General features: G+C 50.6%; 6 protein-coding genes across 6 annotated transcripts; 2 read left to right on the top strand and 4 right to left on the bottom strand.

Moving 5' to 3' along the window:
* Positions 1-804: 804 nt before the first annotated feature.
* On the bottom strand, positions 805-3,026 carry B0T23DRAFT_424608 (uncharacterized protein; the record flags this gene model as incomplete). Its single annotated transcript, XM_062839860.1, has 2 exons — positions 805-2,811; positions 2,883-3,026. 2 exons carry the CDS (start codon positions 3,024-3,026, stop codon positions 805-807), a joined length of 2,151 nt encoding a protein of 716 aa, XP_062696728.1.
* A 3,122-nt stretch (positions 3,027-6,148) lies between these two features.
* B0T23DRAFT_416699 (putative phthalate 4, 5-dioxygenase oxygenase reductase subunit) lies at positions 6,149-8,530 on the top strand. The gene is made up of 3 exons (XM_062839640.1): positions 6,149-6,671; positions 6,730-8,027; positions 8,063-8,530. Exons 1-3 carry the CDS (start codon positions 6,449-6,451, stop codon positions 8,243-8,245), a joined length of 1,704 nt encoding a protein of 567 aa, XP_062696729.1. The 5' UTR covers positions 6,149-6,448; the 3' UTR covers positions 8,246-8,530.
* A 107-nt stretch (positions 8,531-8,637) lies between these two features.
* B0T23DRAFT_416700 (uncharacterized protein) lies at positions 8,638-10,569 on the bottom strand (the record flags this gene model as incomplete). The annotated part of the gene is made up of 1 exon (XM_062839641.1): positions 8,638-10,569. One exon carries the CDS (start codon positions 10,567-10,569, stop codon positions 9,001-9,003), a length of 1,569 nt encoding a protein of 522 aa, XP_062696730.1. The 3' UTR covers positions 8,638-9,000.
* Positions 10,570-12,193: 1,624 nt separating this feature from the next.
* B0T23DRAFT_434102 (uncharacterized protein) lies at positions 12,194-13,491 on the bottom strand (the record flags this gene model as incomplete). Its single annotated transcript, XM_062840483.1, has 2 exons — positions 13,178-13,491; positions 12,194-13,031 (listed from the first exon to the last, which is right to left on the bottom strand). The coding sequence occupies exons 1-2, from the start codon at positions 13,198-13,200 to the stop codon at positions 12,194-12,196; spliced, it is 861 nt and encodes a 286-aa protein (XP_062696731.1). The 5' UTR covers positions 13,201-13,491.
* B0T23DRAFT_8209 (uncharacterized protein) lies at positions 13,426-14,516 on the top strand. Its single transcript, XM_062841847.1, has one exon. It carries the CDS (start codon positions 13,544-13,546, stop codon positions 14,270-14,272), a length of 729 nt encoding a protein of 242 aa, XP_062696732.1. The 5' UTR covers positions 13,426-13,543; the 3' UTR covers positions 14,273-14,516.
* Positions 14,517-15,628: 1,112 nt separating this feature from the next.
* B0T23DRAFT_8226 (uncharacterized protein) lies at positions 15,629-16,628 on the bottom strand. The gene is made up of 2 exons (XM_062841852.1): positions 16,577-16,628; positions 15,629-16,463 (listed from the first exon to the last, which is right to left on the bottom strand). Exon 2 carries the CDS (start codon positions 16,414-16,416, stop codon positions 15,670-15,672), a length of 747 nt encoding a protein of 248 aa, XP_062696733.1. The 5' UTR covers positions 16,417-16,463; positions 16,577-16,628; the 3' UTR covers positions 15,629-15,669.
* Between the last annotated feature and the right edge of the window lie 41 nt (positions 16,629-16,669).

The raw sequence follows: 16,669 nt of genomic DNA on the forward strand, positions 1-16,669 counted from the left end.
CGGGAACGTTGTTCCAGCCGTTCAATCCGCGCGTAATGATTGAACTTGGGTGTGGATGGAGGTGTATATATGCCTTGGGTAAAACGTCACATGTAAATCAATGCATCAACTGTCGGAATGTCTTTAATTCGCTGAGATTGAATAGACAAATGAACAATTGGCTTCGCCTTAATATGTAATCTAGGATCGCCATGCATATTCCACGGTGTTCCAATGCCTCATGTCAGCTGTAAGAAGTAGGTAGCTAAATTCAGAAGAACCCGCAGATGATCACCCGAGAAGTGGGTGTGAACGTGATGAGGCTCTGTTATCGGGGACCACTCACCTCAATGTTGGTTCACTGCCAGAAGACCGGGATACCTGTTGTGTATCCCAAGATGCATTGATGTACCTGAAGTCAGGTTTGGCAGTATCATTTTCAAGCCACCACGTGCGGTGACGAGTTTATGTAGAGAACCCCGGCAGCCTTGCTTAGAAGAGACCCCCCGAAAAGTATCGGACATATTTCTTCATGAACAACCGGGGGATATCAACACACTAAGTCTGACTGCTGTGTTGTAAGTATCGATGATGAGTGAGCCGACCTGAATCACCATCTGTGATGGACGCACAAAACTTCCTAGAGCAATGGATCTGCGGCTTTTGTGATATGAGTCGCTATTGATTTTGTTCGCTAGCGATAGCAAAAACTGCTATTTGTTGATACACACTGAGTATATGGTTTTCTGTCAAACCATACCATACCATCGATGCATTACAGCCTGGTCTTCATGTGTGGCCCTAACCTGTGCCCGTCTGTCTGTCTCAGACGCAGAAATGAAATCCCTTTCGGATCGTTTGATACTGTGCTGGTTCAATGGTGCACCAGGAAGCATCAGTCTTGGTGCCATGCACCTGTGTTGCCTCCGTCGGTGCGTTCCTTTCCGTCTGCCTCTTCTTTGCCGTCTGCCTCCCCCTTGGAGTTTGCCTTGCCCTTCCGAACTGCCTGCCCTTTCTTACTCCATCGCCATGGTTCTGATGAGCGGTAGAGTTGTCACTCGCAGTAGCTTTCGAACTGGTTGTATCGAGTGATTGAGGTCGACCAAACACCATGGGACCTGGGTATGGCAAAGTCCCCGCGAGTGAAATGGACGGGTCAAAGGAGATGAATACAAGAGCCTTTTGCTTACTGCCGCCAGACGCACTCGTAGCGTACACAAACGACCGCTCGTCCCAATCGCCAGTGACTTCGCCCGCGTAGTTCGGCGTGCTGAGGATTTCGTAGAGTTGGGCTAAAGCTGGGTTGGGTGATTCGGGGTCTTGATTGGGTGGCCAAGAAATGGGTTCTTCGTGTTTGTACATTTTGTACACCTCCTCGAAGTGTGTCTCCGCAACTGATGATGAGTTTTTCACCTTTGAACAGCGGCTCCAATCGTCAATTTCTTCCGGCCTTCGGAGATGTCGCGTACCCCCACGGACGCGCATCCGCTGCTTGCCCGGATTCGAGGGTGATGGGTCGTCCACAAGGTCAAGAAACGTTTGACAAGACGGATGATATGACAGAATCGGGCATTTGTTGCGAAGAAACACCGGTCCCTTAGAGCTATCATCTCCAGGATGGACATCTCGAGGGTCCCGGGGAGGTAGGATTCTAGGTGGCCTGTCATCTCGTTGATGATTCGAGTCCGAGTCGCCAGGTTCTGGGCTGCTGTTGTCTGGGTGAACTTCAGCGTTACCTTGGTCAGGGTCATTACCTGAACTACCCTGGTGACCTGGGCTTGAGCTGTTTCCACTGATGTCGATTCCATTGGTATTGCTTCCATCGAGGCCACCTTCCTTGGAGTCGGATATTGAGGGACTGTCATTCTCGCTAGGCCATTTGATCGTAGTAGTATAGTAAGTACGTGTCGTGGATGAGCTCCCTTTGATCCATTCTTTTCGCGACTCCACGACCTTGATCTCACCCGTTGCTTCATCTTTGAACATTTTCATAAACGTCCACCTGTGGTCCATTGGCCCGTCCAAATGATTTCTCCGCAACAGCCCGTCGGGTTTGAGTTTGGACATACCATTGAAAGACAAAGGAATTCTTAGGCAATGATAAGGCGAAACCCAATCGGCTTCCTCCTCTTCGAGCTCGCTGTAATTCGAAAGCGAGTAAATGTGATCGTTGAATATTTCAAAGCACTGGGTGATGCCTATCTCAAATGGCTGAAAGTTGAAGGGATACCAGCGAAAATGAGTATGGCGGTGCCATCTGTTGGCTGGAATGTTGTAAGCCTTCCACAATACTACTCGTCCTCCATGTAAGCGAGGTCTTCTGATGAGAAATAGGGCCTCGTCATTGTTTCGTACCACGACCCTGTTAGGTTCGAGATCCACTAGATGTTCCACAGTGAGGATTTTGTGGGCCTGAGCACTGAAGACAACGAGCGAACCCACAGGGAACGAAGCAGAATTATTTCCATTTGCATGGGGGGTCTTATGGTAGTATAAACAGGAGACAATGTTATGCGAAACGTTGAGAGGCCGAAGGCGATAATTGCGTATCTTGCGAGAGTCGGGGATTGCTTCATCAAGAAGGAGTCGAATGTTGACAACGACTTCGTCGGCTGCAGATCCATGGAGGTTCAATATTCGAAGTTGGCCCTGTCGGATATAACAGAGCACGCCATTTCGGTATATCCAGTCCTCGCCGAAGCCAACGACAGCAGCCAAGTAGGGGGTGACCGAAGAGATGGACTGGCGGCGCTTCAGCAAGCGTCGAAGTTCGTGGGCATAGTTTTTGGTAACGCGGGCGTTTTGAGTCTCTGTCGCTGCCGGTGCTTTGCTCTGTGCCGTAGGTATGAAAGTCAGCTCAGTCCACAGACGAACAGATAGGGTAACCAGTTGGCGAGACGAACCTCAAGCAGTCGTTTTGCTATGTTCGATTCTGTCACTAGAGACCTCAGATGCCTGCAGGTGAGACTCAGTTGCCAAACATCGTCTAGATCGAGCTCGTCCAGCACATAGCTGACCATCTCGTACGGCAGCTTAACCAGTGACATGATGTTGCAATGCATGTGCTCAACAATGTGCTGGCGAGACCTTGAAGTCCCCAACGGGCGTATGCAATGAGTAGGTATTCCAGAAAAATTTGGGACTTCGGATAAAGGAAAGTAAACCAAGCTGAGAACGAATGGGCATGAATTTAAGTCTGAGAGAAAGGGATATGGCCAGAGAGTCCAGTGGCGGCGCTGCACGGAAGACGAGCAGTTCGTCAAGAAGCAAGCCAAAGAGCACTTATACCTCAGCTGTCTCGGCGGTAACTGACTTTTCCCAGCAAACATGGAATGTCAAGCAAGTGGAAGCGAGCGAGGAGTGAGGGTGATGGGACCTGACACCTGCCGCGAGGTTTGTCGGCTGGTTTTACATTTTGAAGCGTCCCCTTGGAAGGAGCTCTCGGGACCCCGACTCCGCTCCCAGGCCGTTTGTTGACCACACGACATCAATTTTTCAACGATGGCTACTACCTGGCATTTCCCTTTGAGGATCCTACATGTCAGTTGGCATGTATCCTGGTAACCTATGTGCGCGAGGTGGAATGGGGACTCACTGTCTGATGATTCTGACGAGACTGATGACAAGACCATGGTTGCGAAGGTTGTTGACAGCTGCCGGACTGTCCAAAGGCACTATGGCCTCAGGACAACATCACAGATGGTTTACATGGTGTTTCCATGGTCTAGGTAGCGGCTCTGCTGAGCAGGGCTGAAAATACCTCCTAGTGATTGCGGCAACCAAAGAGGAAAGATGGAAAAACACTGAGTGAGTACAAGGGAGCACGGGTTGCTGGGTTCCTTAGATCGGGTCAGTTCCAGGGGACGGAGTCTCCCCGTCGTTGTTGACTCGGACCTTGTAAGGTGACCGTTTGTGTGCAGGTACGTAACGGTATCGCATGGGTGTTAATAAAAAGCAGCAAAAAGTGGGGCTGCTAGCGAGTACACCAAGTGTCCGCCTAAAATGGGCGCAACAGTTGGTTTTTTGCAACAGTGCGTCGGGTACTCCTTATCTTGAGCCTCAGGGGCAGCTTTACCTATCCTTTCTTGCCAAGTGGAACCCCGTACCCCGCACCTCCCTTTCAATTAGGTACAGTACAGCAATCCAATCTCCTCGTTCTTTCTTTCTTCACATCCATTGTGCCTCACTCCCTTCAATTTCCCACTTACACTACTTACGTACACTACCTCGACCTTGGGAAAGAACCGGCCATTTATCGTACCACATCACGACAGAGCCGCTTTAATTACTTCATGTTACCCCAAGCCAGCCCAAGAAGGGACCGCCTCGAGCCCCTGCAACGGTGGTGACTGGGGAACACACGCTGGCGTCAGGTGGTACCACGAATTGCAACTCCAGTCGCACTTGATCAAATCTCTCGGCCATAAGTACAACGACACTTGACTTGTTCGGGCCGGACACTGCTCATTTCGTCACCCTTGATCCCTGTTGTGAGAGCAATTGCGGCTCTGCGATGAACAAACGCAACAAGTGGAAATCAGCAACGCCATCAACAACAACCTGAGCCGCATCCAAACGGAGTTGGATGCATATGGAGGAATACGGTGGATGCCTCTATCACCTCGCAATCTCGGGATCTACTACCTTATCTCTGCCCTACTCCTGGAATCTTGCCATCTTACAGCTAACCTAAACCAAATATAGTCCATCTTCCTCTCCTCTGAAAGTCCCAGGCCATTCGAATCATCTTGATGATCATCCCCGTCATCAGCGCACTAAGCCCAAAATCTTACAGATGAATGGGACCTAGATCGCCACTTGTTTCGCGTGGTGGAGGTTAGATGACCTTCGTGTTGGCATTAGTGGGCAGTTACGGATCCTGTGGCCACCTTTGCGACCGTGACAGTCAGATGGGAACGAGACAGTAAGACAGACTAAGCTCGTGCCGTTCAACAGCCGGGAAGTATAAGCATTTGATTATCCAAGGTCAGATCTAGCGGTGTCAGATGGCCACGCAAACACTCAGCAAAGATAGTTGGCACTAGGCCAAACATCACGTTTTGAAGTTGGGCAGAAACTGAATACTTGTAGGCTCACAAAGATATGACAGGCCACTGACCAAAGCCTCGCGTGGCAGCGTCAACAACAACCACGACCACGACACGCAAGCCATAATGCTGGGATTTGATCAACCTTCTCGAGCTCTGGCCACGAGACGTCCTATGGGCGTGTCCAAAATCCCCAGTTCTCTGCCCTTTTCGCTGCTGGACTCAACATTCAGCATAGTCAAACAAGTTGATCAAGAGCCTGTCTAACCCATGGATCCCAACATGTATCACACCTGGATTTTGGCTTGAGAGCTGGTTGCGGTGTCGTATGCCACGGATGATCCGAAAGACGTCGATATTCGAGTCTGTTTTGGCCTCTACAATACTGCCTCCAGGCACACCGGCTCTGATGTTCTCTGCCAGTACACAACTAGCCTCAGTCTGTTGCTGAGCCCGCTCTGGGTTGTCTTCGTTGAGCTCTTGCAGGACCGAAACCACATTATGAAGCTCTGCTGAGGCTCGAAAGAGGTAGCTTAACCCGCTCACCCCCAATTCCATGCATCACGCTCAAGCCCGAGCTTTTCCCGCAGCGGCTATCCTGCTTTTGTCAAACGCCCTCATTCCCGTTTGAAGCTGCCAGCCTTGATATATATATATATATATATATGAATCACAAATTGCAAGTTCCACGACCGTAGAATCTTATTCTTAGGTATCTAAGTGCTTCTCCAAGGCTAGCCAGAAGAGAGGTACAGACTTGCAACTATCTAGATGACTTGAGTAAAACAGAAAAGCTCAACTACCCTAACATCTCTAAGGAGTGTGACTGAACCCATCATCATCTAACGTCAACGTGCCATGAAATTAACGCACCCCGAGCCTACGTAGCAGAAAAACTGGTCAGATCTGACCATTTTGAGTTTATCGGCTTATGTTCCTCACCTGGTTCGATGGAACGGTCCATTCACATGAATGAATCCCTCATCTTAGTAATCTTCTCCAACGGTGGAAATTGACCAATCAGCTCACGCGTAGTGTCTCAATTGGGGATTGTATTGGAGACAGCTTCACAAACGACCCGGCAGCCTAGTGCGGGCTTATCGTAACATTGACGAACCTTGCAACAATGTGAGTGACGGGGAGGAGTCATCACCACTCTTCACTTTTGAAATTCCGATGTGATCGGGTTATCGTGTGGTGAATTGCCGCCCCTTCACTAGAGGGGCGCGGCGATTGCGGAAAATCAAAACCTTGGCTTGTCGGAAACAACTGCCGAACGATAGTTTGCTTCACCTCCTCACTGGCTCACCCACCGATCTGCTTAAGCCGGCAATTATTTTTTTTTCTCTCGAAAATTTGGACATCCCAATCTTTTCCTCTCATCAACATACGACCACACCGACGAGGTAGCATTTTGCGCCATGGCGGAACCACAGTCCAAAATCGACCTCTACGCCCCCTTCGAGCGCGACACCATCCTCGAGGTGCGTGCGAGCAAGATGAAGAAAATGAGGGGTCTTGAGGTCATGAGCGGAATCGACAAAACCATCATCAATGGGCCCGTATACGTCGGCCGCACCGGTTTGGAAGGCGATGAGAGTGACCCGACCTTCCACGGCGGCGTTGACAAGGCCGTTCACGGCTGCAAGTGAAGCCTCGAGCTCTCCCACTAAAACTCCTACCATACTGATCATCGACACAGACTGCTCCTCCCACTACCCAACCTGGGCCACCGAGCACCCCTCCGCCGCTGCGGCCTTTGTCCCCGGTGGCTTCGGCGAAAATCTCGTTACAGCCCACATGAACGAGCGCAACGTCTGCATCGGCGACACCATGATCGTCGGCAGCCCATCCGCCCTAACCTCCACCCCGGAATCTTGCCTCCTCCTTCAAGTCTCTCTCCCCCGCCAGCCCTGCTTCAAACTCAACCACCGTTTCCAACTTAAGAAGTTCGCCCCCTTAACCTGGAAGCATTCGCGAACAGGCTGGTACTACCGCGTGCTTCGCCCTGGTTTCGTCCAAGCCGGCGACGAGATCCGTCTTGTCTCTCGTCCGCACCCGCAATGGACCATTGAGCAAATCCAAGAGTACCTCCACCGCAACCAGGACGACGAAGCCATGAACGCTGAACTAGCCAGCATCGAAGAACTCGGCGCAGAAAGCCGCGACGCATTCAAAGCCCGCGTGGCCCGCTCGGCAGCCAAGAAGAAGCGAGCCGAAAAGCTCGCTCGATGGCGCGACTTCCGCGTCGTCGAGCGACGACAAGAAACCTCCCGCATCCTCTCTTTCATCCTCGAAGCCATCGACCCCATCATCCCTCCTCCAGGCGACGAAAAATCCATCCTCCTCAAACCAGGCGCGCACGCCCGCGTCAAACTCGACAACGGCCTCGTCAGGGCTTACTCCATCGTCGGCCCCTCTTCTTGCTCAACCATCAACCGCTTCCAGCTCGGCATCGCCCTCGAGCCTCACTCCCGCGGCGGCTCCGCCTACTTCCACTCCCACGTCTTCGAGGGCCACATCCTCCAAGTATCCACAACCTTCACCAACGCGCTATCGGGCAACAACAACAACAACAACAGCGCAGGCGGCATCTCTCACCACATCTACGTTGCCGGCGGGGTAGGTCTCACGGCCTTCTTGACCTCCCTCGAACAGCTTCAGTCCATCCACGTCTCATGCGAACTGCACTACGCCGTGCGATCTAACAAAGACATCCCCTTTCGCGACCGTCTGTCCCAACTTAACCCGGGAACTGTAAAGATCTACGACAAGACACAAGGCGAACGCCTCAATATCGAAGACATTGTGAAAAAAATCCCGTGGAATACAATGATTTACTTTTGTGGACCCAAGAGTCTCATGCTGGAGGCTGCGCAACTAGTAAAACAGTATGGTGTGCCGGAGGGGGAAGTCCACTTTGAGGCGTTTGAGGCGGATGTCGGTGGTGATCCGTTTGAGGCGGTGGTTGCGAATAGGAACGATAAGATGGTTCTTCAGGTGGGAGGGGGGAGACGCTGTTGGAGGTTTTGCAGAGAGAGTTTGGCGATGAGGAGGTGGAGGGCAGTTGTTGCGTGGGGAATTGCGGGACTTGTAAGGTCAATCTTAAGGGGGGAAGGGTGGACCATAGGGGCACGGCGTTGACGGCTGAAGAAAAAGAGGAGGCGATGCTGGCTTGTGTTAGTAGGGGGGTGGGGAGGATTGTTATTGAGATTTGAGGTGGTGAAGGCGATGGTTTTTGTTGGTTGGCAGTGGGGGGTGCAACTGACAACGGAACTGAATCAAGTGGAATTTATCCGGCAGTGGGAAGAAGAGGCTGCGTAAAGAAAGAGGCCTCGGTGGTTTTCCCCCCCTTATTTTCGTGTTCAGCAAGCGTTAGAAGTAGATAAGACTAAACTGAGATACCAGAATCATCATCATCGAAGACTGTATGAGTCCAACAATAAAGCGAATGGGCAATCTCAGTCACATTATGAGTCCGGTACGCATTGGGCCAATACAACGAGGCAACACAGTTTTCAGATGGGCTACAAACATTCTTGGTACACAGCTGGATTTGTAGCAGAAATGGCAATGCTTTCTTTTGTAAGACTAGATGCTGGAAATATGTATCACATCTACCAAGCACTTAAAATCCCCTCATGTTGAATGATCAACTGACCGCAGATGCCATATCTGTCACCTGACAACCATATATGCCTTTCTGTTATGTTTGCCATTCCCGAGCATAGATACCACTGCAACAGGATCGGAGAACGGCTTTTGAAACGGAACATCAAGCGGGCATATCGACCCCTTTTCCCAGATCCACTCCTTCATTCCTTTCCGCCAACAACTTCTCCCCCATTATGAGGGGTTTCTTGACCAAGTAACCGAGTTCCAAGCACACACATCATGAAAGCCATAAAACCTGCAATATTGACTGTCCATCATACCCTGTGTCGGCCCACAAGCTCATACTGATCCTTTCTGTTTACCAATGGCGCGGGTCCTCGGGGCCAAACTGACCCTTCTTAATCTTCGCTCTGAGTTTCCCATCCTTGGTCCAAGCATTCGCAATGTCCCTGGCGTACAAATAAGAAGCAAAAGATTCCGGGCCAAACGGATCATGGTCGGACTGAGGAGGCTGCTGCTGCTGCTGCACAGAGGCGGCACGTTGTGGCGGGCTCTTCTGGTCGCTTTGAACAGGAGGGTTTTCGGCGTTGGTCCATGAGTTACCCAAGAGCCAATCGTGAACTTGCTTTTGGCGGTTGAGGATGCGGCCCGGGACAGCGTTAGAGGGATGCAAGGAACGGGGGCCATTTTGAGAACTGCCGTTACTGGTAAGACCGAAGCCATCACGCTGCAGAGAATTGCCGTCGGTTTGACGGCCGGTGTTGGTAACAGGACCAGAAGTCTGGGGGTTTGAGGGCTTGGTGACACCTGAGTTGGTATTGTGGGCAGCAGTTAGGTTGGCAACCACGTTCTCGCCTTGCCAGGCACCGTTGGGTGTAGGCGACGGTGTGGTAAGGTTGGTATTAGGACTCTTTCTGCCGAAATTAACCTCGCTCTGGGGCGTGCCGTTTGTGGCATCAGCATTGGTGGGTGCGTTGACACTGTTGTGGGTTTCGTCGATGGTCATATCCTGACTGTCCCTGCCGACCTTGGTAGTGCCCTGTAGAACGCCATTCGGTGTGGTGGTCAAGTTAGAGGGCTTGATGTTCTTCGAGTTGTGATCGACTGCGGACGGGACCCTGGCGTTTAGGGCATCTGGACGAGGAGCGTCGTTGTGGGAGGTCTGTTTGTAGGTCTGGTTCGGGATCGCCTCGGTCTGGGTACTATTTTCCTGGGAGGCCTTCGTGCAGGTGACCTGGGTACCCTTATTCAGGGTAGCTTTCGGGCAGGTGATGGTCTTGGAAGTAACGCTTATAGCCTCCTGCTCTGTTGCTTTCTTGGCGATTAGCGAAGCAATATCCTCGACTGCAGATCCTGTGGTTTTGCTGTGAAGAATCATCTTTGTCAAGGCATCGTCGTAGGAACTGATGCCTTTCAGCAGCAACATGTCCATGAGCTCGTCTGAAACGTCAAAGAGGGCACGGTTGAGGCGTCGGCGGAGCCATAGGGCCCTGCCCAGGAATGCGTGGAGATTGGGAAACTGGGAATGATCAATGTCGGTGAGCTCCTTAACAAGTCGAAATTTGTGCTCGGCGGAGATTTCACTGTCCCACTTGATTACCGCCTTGTAAAGGCTCCGCGGGTCCAGGGCATGGTTTCCTTCGTTGTATCCGAGGGCTTGCAGCTTGGTGATGATGGGCTGGATGCTATTTGAGAGCATGGTGTACGCCAGGACTTGCTTCCTCTTGAAGCATTTCTGGACTTCTTGTGGGGCGGTCTTGGCAGGAGCCTGCTCGTCGCCAGTGATGATATCGTGGACATCAAAGTAGCTCAGTTGAAGGAGGAGTGCATTATGCCAAACCTCGAAATCCTCCTCGCTGCTCAGAGCAGGAATCGCGTGAAGGCGAGGGAATGCAGGAATGTTCGAGTTCAGGTGTGTTGACGCCATCTTGGCTGGGTCAAGGAGCCGATGATGACGAGACGGGGACTGAGCAAAATCTGATGCTGAGGTGGAAGGTGAGAATGACTTGATATCGGGCAGATGTAGACGAGTAAAACTGCCTGTGGGTGTTGTTGTCAGATTGATGGAAAGGTTTCCCTACGATCGTTGTAGAGGCGGGACCCGGGCTCAGGGTTGATGGTTGTCGTTGTTTTTCGGTGTTGTTCGGGGACAGATTTCTGGAAAAAGCCCAAGATTTGATGGCAAGAAGTTGTTGCGAGGGGAGATTTAAATAGTAAGGCAGTTGGCCTGGTGCATGACTGGACGAGGAGGCGAGGGGGATCTATTGTCATGCCTCCATAATAGGACATCAGATGGACGACGTGCAATGTGTCAGTTTCGTCTCAAGTGGAAGACCGGTCGAGTCGTCCTATTGAGCAGCACACTGGCGGTGGTGTTTGTATCTGATCAGGAAGGAAGGAGCGTCTCGTCTGGTCGTGACTGCCTTGCAACTCCCGCAGTTCAATCGATTTAGTTCGGACGACGGGATTGCAACAGGTGACGGATACTTATGCAGACCGGCGTAAAATAAACACATTCCTCCCCTTGTGGTATTGTGTGTGCGATGCACTATGCCAATGGGGCAAGTAGGTAATGGAAGTTCAAGATCACAGCAGTGGGCACTATTGTGTGTGCGGGATGGTTAACCGGCAAGTGGGATGCACTTGAAAAAGAGGATCCGTGTAGAAAAACAAAATGTACTGTTTGCGATTTGTCGTCTCGAGTAGTAGTTCGAACGGCGGGATGGCCGGCTCCGAAACGAGTTCCTCCACTCCGAATATCGAACATTTCATCCCAAGTTTCTCCTATCTCTTAACGCCAATAGCACCTCTCTTCATTCTTTTCCTCCGGTGGTGACCCATTGGGTGAAAGCGAAATACCGACAAGAGCGGAACTGTCCAAGTGAAGCAATGACATGGTTGTTTCAACAACGGGAGCGGACGTCGCAAGCGAAGCGTTGATCAGATCATACCATAAGAGAGCGGGCGTTTACAAGTCAAGTAGTCTCTCCTACAGAGCCGACAGACTCTTATCGCCTCAAGCGGGCAGACACGAGTAGGTGGCTGACTCCACGCAAAGGTGAGGAGAGTTGCGGGGGAGGATCTTGAAAAAAATCAAGCGGTGATGAACTGCATTCACCCCAGGCATTCTCTCGAGGATGATGTAAGTGATGAAATTGCAACATCTGTCGAGGTGGAGGATGAAACTTGAGAGTTTTTTTTTTTTTTTTTTGTCTATTTTCAAACTTCATCTTATGTCACCTGGCACTGCTACGCAGGTGACGGAGAGTCCTTTTCCTCTTGTGTGAGTTTTCAGAGGTCAAATCCACCTCATGAAATGATTAGAGCAACCCTAACACCTGGCGTAAATAGGTACACAGACGATAAAAGTCCATCACTTGGCTTGATACACAAAGTGAGATTTATAGAGAGGAAATAGTTCGTCACCTGGCACGAATGCACAAGTGGCGCGTGATAATCACCAAAGGTGAAACCTAATGAGTGAAGAACCGGCGAGGAAGCATGATCGGGTAGAGACATGACCGTATCTCTTCTTCAAGTCCTTGGTGCTCTTAATGTCGATTAGAGCACCTTTTGACGACGCCGCTAGGACCCGAACGATGGTCTTTGGCCTTGCGGCGCCTCTTGTTCTTCGGCTGACCCCTGATCTGTGATTCAAGTTCGAGGAGATTGTTTTTGAGGTCATCTTCGCGGCGCTCTCTCAATTTCTTGTAAAAGGGGTATTGGCTACCAATGTCGACTTCAAGCTGAGAGGGATTGAGACTTCCATCCTCGATTTGCTTGTACAGGTAATCAGCCCAGATCGAATCATAAGTCTGTAGGCCTTTAACCAGAAAGCCCATGTAAAGTTGATCCGCAATCGGCGTGCCCATCCGCTTGAGACGCGTGCGAAGCCAGAAAGCTCTATCGCGGTAGGCGAGAATGTCTGAATTATGTTGGCAGTGGCAGATGTCGGCGAGTTCCTCCATAAGACGGCATTTGTAGGTTATGGGACGGTCGACATCCCAGCGATGAACAGCATCCCACAGGACTTTGGGATCGCGATCGTTGGTGTCAAGGGTCCAATGCCCACTGGACTTGAGTTGTTGCAAGATGGGATTGATGCTGTCGTAGATGATCCGAAAGGCGTATTGCCTTCTTTCTGCAAAGACCTTTCGGTTCAATCTGGCAATGCGGCTGTCGTCCCCTTGAGGAGGTGTCTCCGTGCCCTCGATGAAGCCCTTGAGATTGAAGGCACAGAGCTTGGTATGCGCCATAAATCTCCATTCCTCAAAGTTCTCATCATCTTGGAGGTTCGGGATAAGAAAGACCGGAAGGTGCTTCCCAAATGAGTGCTTCCATTCGGGCCAGAGCTCCTTGGCCTCGTGATCAAAAGTGCTTGAGGTAGTGCTGGTACGAAAGTTTGTTAGCCCGGTTCTCCAGTGAAACTGGATGAGCAGGTGGAGTGGGAGCATTTGGTGGTTGGTGGCTCGTCTTGGAATGGAGAAAATTGAGAGGAACAAGAAAGCATCCGTGTATCTGAAACAATTTGTCACCTTTCGGTTGGAGAAGTAGCCATGATGACCAAGGCGATAGAATTTGGGTGGACGTGAATACTCTGGAACAGTCAATAAGACCGATAGTGGTGAAGGTAGAGAGTAAAAACAAATGGGCGTTGAGTGACATTGAAAAACAGAAATTACTATCAATACCGGGGTTTTGGAAAGGAAGTAGTCTGATCGATTGTGGGTTTCTGCAACAGGGAAGGGCCTGTATAAAGAGAGATAGACAGGCCACCCAAATAAACCAAGTTCTTTGACTTGGCAGTCGTTGTTCACATATTGCCGTGCGTTGAATTTGAAAAAATTGAAATTACTAAACGGTATATTCGGCCCCTAACATTCAAAGTTCTCTTCGTGTTAATGAAAGAAATCCGAACCGTGTTCCACTGGTGGGAGTTACTTCCTCTTTACATGAGGTCATTGGTCTCGTTAATAAGGAGAGGCACGTTGCCTGGCCCGACCTCTCTGTCCAGGACGACGTCCACGAGTATTGCGGCGCTTCTTGATGTGTTGTGGCTTGCTTGGCGCGACTTGTCACTCACTCATGGATTCCCAGGCCGCCTTTGTCTCGATCTTCTCCGACAAAGTGAGGCAAGTCCAGTCCGATGCCCCCAGGACCAAGAGCGTCTTCCAGTATTTGTCGGGATGATTCCTCAATTCGCTCAAAACACATGTCTTCATCAGCTCATCGTTAATGGTCACACCGGCACGCTCGAGGCGACAGCGAAGCCAGTTAGCTCGGCGCTTAAATTCAAGGAGGTTATCGAACTGAGAGTGGTGTATATGACTGAGTTCCCTCACCAAGTTGACATTGGCAGATGTGTGGAGGTGAAAAATGACATCCCAGCGATGATTAGCATCCCACAAGGCCTTTGGATCGAGGTCATCCGGCAATTCGTTGGTGTCATATCCGGAGAGACTAAGTTTCGAATAGATAGGCTTAATGCTGTAGTAGATGATTCGGTAGGCGCAACGTCTTCTATCATTGAAAGTTTGAAGGTCCTGGCAGTCCTCGGGAGTGTCACCAGGTGGAGGTGTTTCCGTCCCTTTGACAAAACCCTCAAGACCATGTATCCTGAGAGTTCCTAGGACTCTACGGTCCCATGACTCAAAGTTTTCTTCTCCTTTGAGTTGTGGAAGCATCAAGCCGACGTCTGGGGGGTGTCTGGCCAAAGGGGCCATCTTGGATGGCGAATGTCGTTGGCCGACTCGTGAGGTTTTTGATCACACGAAACGGAGCTAATCAAAGTGTTAGTTCCGTTTTCGAAGTTGAAGTGTTCAAAGCCCAAAGCTTCAAGGTAACTTGACGAAGGCTTAGCTGAAGAAACACAATCAGGCAGATGGAATGTGCATCTCCGTGAGCGGTCTTCACCTTTCTGTGGAATCAGCAGCCATGGTAACCAAAAGTGGATGGTACAGAGTGTTCAGTGGCGAGGTGAAGAGGCTGTTCAGTCGTGAAGTTTGTGTCTAAAAGAAAAGAAGGAAACGAGTCACGGTCGAAGCACAATCAGCGAACCAGCCTATATCAGGCTGTTTGGAGTGGAAACGAAGCTTGTGACCGTGCAGGTTGTGTGTAAATGACGGAGTGCGTTGCATACGCACAGAAGAACCACGGAAGACCATTGCAGTCAATGCTCACACATTATGCCATGATAACGCAAGAACTTGATGTAGCATCTGGGCGACTCTGTGTTCGGCTTTTTCCTTGCAAGAACCCAGGGTCGATGTGTTGCATGCCTTCACGCTCGATGCATCAATTCAAGGCTCTTTGAACGACACTGAGTTCAGACAAGAAGAGATCTGATAAAAACAAAGATCTTGATCATAGTCAATCGAAAGTGCGAGTCTAATGCCCATAAGGTGCCGGTAGAGGACACTGGGAATTGTGCGGCAAACACGCCGAGATGGTCGGTCAAAGAGTGGATGTTTTCGCGAGACTGCCCGTGCCCTGCCATCAGGAGGCGCACAGGCACGAGAAACATAAGTAGGTAGCTGGTGAGGAGTACCACAGGGGTACAAATAGCCACAAAGGATGCGTCGGTAGGTCTATGACGGTGTTAGTGAAAAGCACCGAGTTGCGAGCCATGCTTGACGTGTTTGATGATGGGCAATTCGGTGGATGTGTCCGTGTGGAAGGAGCATCCCACGTCGATTTCTATTTCCCTCTAGCTGGACCTGGCACGTCTTTTCCTCCCCATCCAAAGGAGTTCCTGAGGAAGCCTTTTCCCTCCTATCAAGTTCATATGGTCTGCGCTTCTTTTGCAGAGTCGGGGAAACGACAGAAAATCGGACCACCTCCCCAACGGGTATGCTCTCCGGGATTTCGCAAACGTGAGCGCTCGAACAGACGAGAAATAATCTACCAGTATCGAAAACTTCTCTCATCGTCCCCTTTAAACCACTAGCGGCCTGAGCTTTGGATGACCAGTGAAAGGTGACAGAGGGACCCCCAGGGGACACGATCCAGAGAGATCATGAGATGCCCCTCAATAGCGACGACCGCCTTGTCTTGAACCGCCGCCATGCCTGGAGGAGAGTCCATTGAAATTGCGCCGCCTATTGATTTCTTGTTGCTCCTGTTGGTGATAGTTCAAGTCTCTTTGGATGACGTCGCTGAACTCTCTGATACCCGAAATCATTTCTTGGGAATTCAAATCGTTGTACCGCTCGATTATTCGAGTTTCCAAGGTATTGCTGTGGTAGGACGGAAACACACCTCCGTACAGACACGTTTTCATCATCTCATCCGCTATTGGCATGCCGGCACGCTCAAGACGCCGTCGAAGCCATTGAGCTCTATCCAGAAACGTAACGATGTCATCGAATTGGCGATAGTGGATGGAAGTGAGCTCTCTTAGGAAGTCGAGTTTTCTGTCTGCGCTGATGTTGTTATACCAGCTTTGCACCCCATCCCATAGGAATTTTGGATCGCAGTCATCCAGCTGATCGTATGGGCCGTACCCGTCGATGTAAATAAGCCCCTGGAATTTCGCAACCAGGACACTCTGATTGAGGAGGTTCCATGCGTTCCATCTTCTGTTCTTGAAGCCCCTGAGCGCGTTTATAGCTTTGGGTGTGTTACCAAGGGGAGGTGTCTCTGTACCCCTTATAAACCCCTCAAGGCCAAGCATCCTGAGGGTATCTATGGCAAGACATTCCCACATCTCAAAATTCTCTTCTCCTTGGAGCCTGGGAATTTCGGGACGGTCGTCATCGTCCGAGGAATCATACATCGTGACCAGCCCGTCAGGTATATCCGCTTTTCTGGGACTGTCCTTGTCTGACAATCAGCTCATACCCAGTAGGCTGGAATTGGAAGACTTGAAGTGAGCTGAAAGATGTGGTTATAGCGAAGCCGAAAAACATGACATATAGGAGAGATTATAGGCGTACATGTAGAAATTTGTTACCTTTCTGTACAAGCTCTGGCAGCCAAAGCGTGAAAAAGGAAAAGCTTGAACTTGTGCGACGGCGAGACAGAGATCC

This window comes from Neurospora hispaniola (assembly GCF_033458365.1).
Source record: "Neurospora hispaniola strain FGSC 10403 chromosome Unknown B0T23scaffold_1, whole genome shotgun sequence".
Lineage (NCBI taxonomy): Eukaryota > Fungi > Ascomycota > Sordariomycetes > Sordariales > Sordariaceae > Neurospora > Neurospora hispaniola.

Excerpts from the sequence above, each read along its gene's own strand:
- B0T23DRAFT_416699 (XM_062839640.1), top strand. The coding sequence starts at position 6,449 with ATGGCGGAACCACAGTCCAAAATCGACCTCTACGCCCCCTTCGAGCGC. Across the intron at positions 6,672-6,729 it reads TGACAAGGCCGTTCACGGCT|ACTGCTCCTCCCACTACCCA; the intron begins GCAAGTGAAGCC and ends TCATCGACACAG. Across the intron at positions 8,028-8,062 it reads ACGATAAGATGGTTCTTCAG|AGAGAGTTTGGCGATGAGGA; the intron begins GTGGGAGGGGGG and ends GAGGTTTTGCAG.
- B0T23DRAFT_8209 (XM_062841847.1), top strand. The coding sequence starts at position 13,544 with ATGAAAGAAATCCGAACCGTGTTCCACTGGTGGGAGTTACTTCCTCTT.
- B0T23DRAFT_8226 (XM_062841852.1), bottom strand. The coding sequence starts at position 16,416 with ATGTATGATTCCTCGGACGATGACGACCGTCCCGAAATTCCCAGGCTC.